The sequence below is a fragment of the Petaurus breviceps genome, unplaced genomic scaffold, assembly GCF_028583685.1.
Source record: "Petaurus breviceps papuanus isolate PSGF00001 unplaced genomic scaffold, PetGlider_PUasm1.0 208, whole genome shotgun sequence".
NCBI lineage: Eukaryota > Metazoa > Chordata > Mammalia > Diprotodontia > Petauridae > Petaurus > Petaurus breviceps.
The window spans coordinates 11904761-11913205 of NW_027185852.1; the positions used below are offsets into that span (position 1 = coordinate 11904761).

The 8445-nt window shown below is 49.3% G+C and overlaps 1 protein-coding gene across 1 annotated transcript in view; it reads right to left on the reverse strand.

Annotated features, from left to right (window-relative positions):
• LOC138165268 (inactive tyrosine-protein kinase transmembrane receptor ROR1) overlaps positions 1 to 1197 on the reverse strand; it is a 372832-nt gene extending 371635 nt beyond the window's left edge. The window contains exon 1 of the mRNA XM_069093412.1: positions 1071 to 1197. Coding sequence (XP_068949513.1) covers positions 1071 to 1185 — 115 coding nt within the window. The 5' untranslated portion in view covers positions 1186 to 1197. The remainder of the gene's footprint in view (positions 1 to 1070) is intronic.
• Positions 1198 to 8445: the final 7248 nt, after the last annotated feature.

Consider the following 8445-nt stretch of genomic DNA (forward strand, 5'->3'; position numbering starts at 1 on the left):
AGAGAGAGAGAGAGAGAGAGAGAGAGAGAGAGAGAGAGAGTGGAAAGGGATCGGGGAGAGGGCTTCCCTATACTGAATGCATGTTAAAAGTGAAGCGCCAGACCCCAAGGGCCTTTAATCAACTTTTCCCCCTCCGACCTGGAAAGAATGAATCGGTTGTATCCACGGGAGAAGCCCAAATCTTTCTCCTCTCTCATTCTTATTGTGTCTCCAGCACAGACAGAGAGCGGGACGGATTGAAAGCCTCCCGCAGAGAAGGTAATATGCCTGGCCCCTCTTATTAGTTTTTCGCTAACTGTTGCGATTGTCTTTCGAGATTACCCAAATCAAGGATGCAAGAGATGACTGGCTGCCTTTCTCTCTGTCCCTTAACCCCGAGGCCACCACACTTGGGGGGAAGCTCTCCCGGCGCTAGGGAGCAGCGCCAGCTCGGGCCGAATAGTTTGGAGCAAGAAAAAAAAAAAAGTAAAATTAAGAGTTGGAATAGGGATGAGAGATGGGAAGCGGGGGCGCGCAGGCAGCGAGGGACAGACACACGATTATCTCTGAGCTCAGTCCCGGGAGCGAAGGGGCCGGGCTGGAGCTCCAATGGGGGATGCGAACGGCCTAAGATTGGGGTTGGGGCTGGGGCTGGGGCTGGGGGAGTCGCGAAGTCACAGCGGATAAAACAAAAACCCACTCCCCCCCCCCCCATCCCATCAACATTTCCTGCCACTGATGACAGCAGCTGATTTCAACCAGAACAAGACCCCTGCTCCCACCCCAGCCCGCCAGGGCTCGGACAGGGGGTCCTCGGGAGCGAATCAATGCCTTCCTCAGCCTCAGTGGGATCCCATTTTGGGACTACACGAGCCCCGCAGACTCAGGGGCCATTCTCAGGTGGGGTGGGGGTGGGGGTGGGGAGAAAGGCAGCCTAGCCAGGGAGGGAAAGAATAGCCCAAGTCTCCCAGCCTCCAGCCCGAAGCGGGTCGGTCCGGTGGGCTGCCCGGAGGAGGCGGCAGGCTGCCCGCCCTGACCCCAGGCCATTCTCCCGGCACCCCCCCGCAGTCCGGCCGGCGGCCGCCCCTTACCTTGGGCTGCTCCTCCGCTGGCCAGCAGGATCGCGGCGTGCAGGACGAGCAGCGGGAGCGCCCGGGGCCAGCGGGCGGCCGCCCCGCGCCTCTGGCCGCAGCCGGCCGGGGGCATTCCTCCTCTCCTCTGCGGGCGGCGCTCCCGGCACGTCCACCAGGCTCGCCCCGAGGTCCCGGCGGCTCGCTCTCCGCAGCCGCCCGGGCGCACGCACGCACGCCCTTTGTCCTGCTGGCCCTCCGCCTCCCTGCCCGCCTGCCTCGGGCTCCTCCGGCTCCTTCCTTCCCCTCTCTCGCTGGCCGGCCCTCTCGGCCGCCCCCACCCTTGGCCTTGGCAGCCGGGCACTCGGGGGCCGGGGGCCGGGGGCCGGGGGCCGGGGCCGGAGCCGGGGGGCGGCGGGCCGCTGAGCTTCCCCTCCGGGGCTGGGGCGGGCGGCGGCGGCGGCTCTCCAGCCCGCGTCTCCTCCTCTGCCTCTCTCGCTCTCAGCCTCCCCAACTTGTCACTTTCCAAGTCTTCAGCAAAGCGCCCGAGCGCGCCTTGACCAATGGCCCGAGTGGCCGGCCCGCCGGCGCCCTCCGCTGGCGGCTCCCGGGAGCGGCCACCTCCGCAGCCAGGCTCGGTGCCCACCCCGCCCCCCGCACACCACCCTTTCTATTCCAGGGATGCAGGGGAAATGCAGAGCCGGCTACTGGGAGCCTTGGCTCAGAGCGCTGCTCTTCAGGCGTTTGCGAAGTGCTCTACCTGTTTGGTCACCTTTACCTGTGAAGTGGGGACACTCCCTGGTCCTCTCTCTGGGCCTGGGGCTTGCTGGGGTGAGCTCTGAAGCGCCTTTCAGCTCTTAAAACCCTGTGATCCTGAGGTTTTGCCCAGGTAACAGGCTCAGAGCGGTTAAGGGACTTGCCCGGTGTGCCACTGATATAAAGTGTCTGAGAGAATTGGAACTTTCTCACTTCCCCAGTCAAACAGGCTCTAAGTGTCGGAGGGAGGCAGGCTGGTGTGGATGCAGGTGGACTTGGAATCAGATGCAGAGGCCTGGGCTGGGTGCTGCCCCCAACACCTCCCTCCTGGCTGGCTTCTCTGGGACTCAGTTTCCTCAACTGCCAAATGCTGATTAGAAAAAAAAAAAAGCTTTGCATTATCTACTTCATAGGATTGAGGAAAGCCTTTAGAAACCTTTAACTGGGATGGAAAGAGGAATCATTGTATTTATAGCAGGATCTTGGCTCCAGGTCCAATTCCAGTGTTCTCTCCTGAAAGATATTTTAGTCCTGGGGGTCAGGAACCTTTTAAGAGACAAGAACCATATTTTGTAATATCATTAGATCCCAACTTTTGGACATTAATATTATATGATACAAAAACACACATGTGTATATATCATGTATGTGTGTATGTCTTTCAAGAAGCACTGATAACTATGTACCAAATACTGTGCTAAGACTAGCTAGGGATACAAAGGGGAAAAACCAGGCCCTGCCCTCAAGGAACTTACATACAAAATGCCTACAAAGTAGGTGGGAAACAACCCAAGAGGAGGGGCTTCAGCTGAGTCTTCAAAAACTCCAGGAATTTGAAGAGGGAAGGGTGAGGAAAGGAGGCATTCTGGGTTGGGGCAATGGCCAGGAGAGGGGAGATGGAAGAGTATTTAGGGTACTGTGGCTGGATGTCAGAGTTGGTAGAGGAGGCCAGGTGATGCAGAGATCCAGATGCCAGACTGTACAGAATATATCTGATGCTAGAGGTAAGGAGGAGCCATTGAATTGACTGTAAGATTGGTCAGCCTTCCTGAGCCCTCCAGCAAGAGCACTTAACACCTGGGAAATGGACTTATGCAGAATCAGGGTCTGATTTCTTGTTTTTTTCTTTGTCCAGACTTTTAAAAGTGATGGAGAAAATGTTAGTGCAGATTAACTTTAAAAGTGTTTTGTTCTGGGAGGGAAAAGTTTGTAGTTATTTCTTCCAATGAGCTGTTTTTAAACATCTGCCAGCACATCTCTCACTTATACATTCTCTTTTGTTTATTAAAGTCAATGCCATGGAGTCTGGCACCATGATGCCAGACCAGAATCCCTGCTTCTGGAGAGGTTGAGGCTGATAGATCCCTCTGACTCCCCAGCTCTAAACCCAAATGAGCTGAGCTGATCCAGCACCAAGGTGGTAAGGCCCTGAGATGGGGGCAGGACCACCAGGCTGCCCCAGACAGAGAAGGTTAGAGCTTCTGTGCATATCATTAGTGGGACCGAGACCATAGGTAATAGCTGCCCTTCCAGTCTGGGACAGATCTGGAGACCCAATCTCAAAGAAAGAGGAAAGAATCAATGCAAACTAACCAAATATTAACTATTTAGAGTCTCTAAAAGACTTTACTTTAAATCTGTCATAGGAGGCCTCTGAAGAGCTGGAACTCTTCTTATCCACCTATTAATTAACAGGATGCATTTATCAGATTAATTAACTGTCACCTTGGAAAGAAGGGGTCCTAGGATTGTGGGGTTTTTAAATGAGGAGCTTTAGAGGTCTTCTCATCTGAAGCATCCAGGACTATGGCATAGGCAGAAATCCTAGTTTAAATCCCAGCTGTCCTGCTTATTACTGTGACTGTAGGCAAGACATGGTGTCTCTGGCCTCACTTCTCCACAAAACGATAGGGTTAGATTAGCTGGCCTCTGGGGGCCCTTCTAGCTTTAAAGCAAAGATTCTGTATTTTACAGATGAGGAAACTGAGGCTCAGAGAGCTCTGCCTTGACTGAGCCCCAGGTCACTTGACAGTAAGGCTCTGAGGCAGGATTCACATGGAGTCTTGAAGGCTGGTCCAGTCACTTATTCATGACTCTCATGCCAGGCTGAAAGCAGGAGAGTGGGTATCCCAGGGGCATTTCTACCAGGTCTGATGAGGATCAAAGCAGTGAAGACCCTTGACCTTGGCCTTGGCCGTGGCTTCCCTGTTTCTTCAGGCTCAGTTTGAGCGGCTCTTTCCAGGACTTCCTGCCCTGGCTTTCCATCTCAGAGCTAGCCTTGGGCTTGTCTCTAACACCTCCCAATCTGGTGTCACCCGAAGATTTCATTCCCTTGCTATTTATGGCCTTTCCTAGCTCATTAACAAGGAATTTAAGTAGACCGAGGGAAGGTCCTTTCAAGGGTCAGCCCACTAACACCAGGGTCTTATTTATAGGGTGGCTAAAAAAAAATCTGGGAAGAGAGCGTAGATTGGGTATGGTGGAGAGAACAGTGAACTAGAAGACAGAAGACCTGGGAGGTGGGGCAGAGAAAATGGAGAGGAGAAGTGAATAAGCATTTATATACCACCTATTATATTGTACAATAATTAGCTCTGGGAGGTAGGGGCTATTACGGGGAAACTGAGGCAGACGAGAGTTAAGTGACTTGCCCAGAGTCACACAGGTAGTAAATGTCTGAGGTCAGATTTGAACTGCTCTATCCACTGTGCCAGCTAGATGTCTATAGACCTGGCTCTGCCAGTTAATCAGCAGGTACCTTTTAAGTGCCCACCATCCGCCAGGTACCTTGCAAACATAAAAGTGAAATGGGCCTGCCCTCAAGAAGCTTGCATTCTGATGGGGGAGATGACAAGAACTTCTATAAATATAAAGAGAATCATACATAGCATTTAAATACAGGAAGGTGACCTGGGAGGGAGGAGGGTCTAACAGTTGGGGCAATCAGAGGAAGCTTCCTGTATGAAGAGGTGCTTGAGGAATCCTATGAGACAGAAGTGAAGAGAGAGTACATTGAGGGGAAGGGGGGAAGCAGTGGTGAGAGATGGGGGGGGCATGGCTGCTTGACTGGAGGGCAGAGGGGAGGGAGCTGGTTTCCACCAAGGCAGGAAGCATTGGCAGGGACCACCTGGCCACTACTGAGTCTGGTTATGTCTGTGCAGGTTTCACCATGTGTGTGGCAGAACTTTCTAATGGTGGGAGCAGGAGCCCCTAGCCTGCAGAATGCAGGGGTCCCTGGGGAGGCCACAGGGTTACTGCAAGGAGGCCACAAGCCAGACTCCCAGTCTCTGGACTCAGCCAAATGCCTCCAGCCATTTCCTTAAATGACTTCATGTAAAAGTTCTGCAGTCTGAACAAATAATGTCTTGCAAATATGTATTACAGATTTTCAAATGTATGCAGTCTGCACAATGGATACAGAATTGGTCTGTGGAGTCAGGAAGACCTGAGTGTGAATCCTGCCTCTGACACTTAGCAGCTGTGTGACCTTGGGAAAGTCATTTATTTTCTTCATGAAAAAATACTTTTTATATCCATCTCACAATATCCATCTATCAGGAGCCCCAGCTGATAGGTAGTTTATTGGATAGTGTTGGAGTTGGAGTCAGGAAGACCTGAATTCAAATATGACCTCAGACACTTACTACCTGTGGGACCCTGGTCGCTTCCATTTTCTTTAATTGTAGAATGGGGAAATAATAACACCTACTTCCTGGGGTGTTGTGAGGATAAAGTAAAAACAACTTACCACAGAGCCTAGCACATAGTAGGTACAATATATACATATATATATATATGCTTGGTAATAATTTTAGAACTGAGATAATATATGTAAAGGATTTCACAAACTTTAAAGCTCTTTATGTTAGTTACTATCATTCCTGATAATGATAATATTAATGTGATTAGTGAAATGCAAAATAATTTTAAAACATTACTGAATTCATGAAAGTTTCTGTTCTGTATTTTCTTATCCCATAGTTGCTAATAGCAGATAGCCTTTATAGAGTCCTTTAAGGTTTGCTAAGCCCTTTACAAATATCATCTCATGCTGTCCTCACAACAGTCTTCATTTTACAGGTAAGGAAACCGAGACTAAAAAAGATTAAGTCACTTACTGGAGATCGATATTTAGAAAGGACTGTATGAACGCTAACTATAATCATTCCACATCTGAAGGCGGCTTGGAACTCGGATCTTCCTGATTTCAGATCCAGTATTCTAGAAGCTATACCTTCTGCCTCTGGTTAGTTAATAGCACAGTTCCAATCACGAGAACTTTTTTTCTGTCTTAAAAAGGCAGTTTCATACTCAAAATGATTGGGAACCATCATATAAACTATAGTAAACTGTAAGTTTATTTCTAGGCTTTCTTGTTGCTATGTAAGAGCATCTCCTCCTATTGAGAGAGAGAGAAAGAGACAGGAGAGGGAGACGGGGACAGAGACGAAACAGAGAGAGACAGAGAGAGAGAGGGAGAGAGAATAGAGAGACAGAGGAGAAGGGAGAGAGCATTTTTTTAAGCATTTACCCTGTGTCAGGCACTGGAGATACAAATACAACCTATACAATTTCTGCCCTCAGGGGGCTTACATTTAAATAGTAGAAGATAGTATATGAAGTAGACTGGGAGGGAATGGGGGACTGGGTATGCTCAGAGTCAAGCATTTTTTAAGTACTTGCTATGGGCCAAGCACCATGCTGAGCACAGGAAAAAAAAAAAAGAAAGGTAAAAACCAGGAGTCTAGTTCTCTGGGGCTCCCATTCCAACACCCCTGCTCTCCTGGCCCCATGATGGCCAGGAATGCTGTGGAGGCCTGAAGCCAAGTAAGGCGAGGCCCAAGTTGGCCTCTGGTGGCCCAGAGGGGTTCCAGGGACAGAATCCAGTTTTCCAAGGGGGAGGAGGGTTGGAGGCCTGAGTGAAGGGGCACAAGGTGTAGATGGATAGGAATTTCAGATGCGAGCAAACAGGCTTTTTGTTGCTCCCATGGATCGTTCACAGGGAGTGCTGAGAACAAGGGTCCCAGAAATTTAACTGGATTCATCAATCGCCCAGTCCTCCCTTTCCAGCCTCAAAGTGCTAACAAAGTCCCCCTGAAGCTATGGAGGAAAAAAAGTTTTTCCTGTCCTATCTGACCCCTATAGCGCCTGGCAGGTCAGAGGATCTTTTAGGATCATAGGTTTAAAAGGTAAAAGGACCCTAGCAGTCAGTAAATCCAAAACCCACTTTTATAGATAAGAAAACTGGGGGCTTGGGCAGGGCAAATGACTTGCCCCTAGAGATGGAACTTGAACTCAGGTCCTCGACTCCAAGCCCACCATGCTGCCCACCATACTAAATGCTTGTTGGGTTAGGTTGTATCAGATCAGACCCGACTAGAATGAACTCCCTGGCTCAGCCAGCTGGAAGCGCCAACATCCGATGTATATGGTCTTGAAAAGAGCATTAGAAAAAAATAAGTGAAGGGTTGAGAGCCGCTTTGATGGCCCAGAGAAGGTGGACTGCAGTATCATGCCCTCAAATAGAACTAGGCAGCCTAAAGAGCGTGACTATGAAATGGTCACACTCAACGCTCCTCAAATTGGACCCATGGGAGCAATGGGACACTCTTTTTCTCTGCCTGCAGAACCTTGTGAAGTGCATCCTTCTTCCAGATCTGATGACTGGACCAATGATCTGGCAGAGTCAAATGAAGGCTTTGATAACAATAGCTAATATTTATATAGCTCTCTGAGCGGTTAAGGGGTGCCATAGTGCACAGAGCACCAGGCTTGGAATCAGGAAGACTTATTTTCATGAGTTTAAATCCAGGCTCAGACACTTATTAGATGTGTGACCTTGTGTGAGTCACTGACCCCTGTTTACCTCAGTTTCCTCATCTGTAAAATGAGTTGGAGAAGGAAATGGCAAATCACTCCAGTATCTTTACCAGGAAAACCCCAAATGGAGTCACAAAGAGTCAGACACAAATGAAAAATGACTGACAATTATAGCTTCTTAGGGTTTGAAAAATTTTTTATACATGTTAACTCATTTTTTTTTTTCTCACAACAAACCTGGGAGCTAGGCGATATTATTATCTTCACTTTACAGATAAGAAAACAGAGGCAGACAGAGGTGGAGTGAGTTGTCCAAGGTCACACAATTAATGAATATCTAATGTCATTTTTGGACTCTGGTCTTCCTGACTCAGGGTTATAGTGGGAATGGGAATTTGAAGATCTTCCCTGCCCCTTAATAGACCTAGTGGGGGGAGTCTGAAGACCTCCCCTGCTTTGAAAGTAAACTCTGTCCCCTAATAGGCCAAATATAGTCACATGGAGCCTGTGGTGGGAGGAGTTTGCTGAAGGGAAGCAGAGCCTACGGGAAGCTGGTAGTTAGAGCTGGTGGGGGAGGGGAGGACCTCAGGCAAGGAGTCAGATAGGCTCCTGAGTAAATACTGATCTTGTATTGGTTTGGGGGAAGGCTGAAGGATGCTGTGGCTCTCAGCGTTATTATGGATTCTGAATATCTTTGGTACTATGATGGGATCGGCTTACTGGTTTTGGGATTTGGTCTTCTGGTGTCTAAGTAAATGCTTTAGTTCTAATCTCTACATGGAGAGTTTGGTATATTTTGTGATTAAACATCATGCAATAC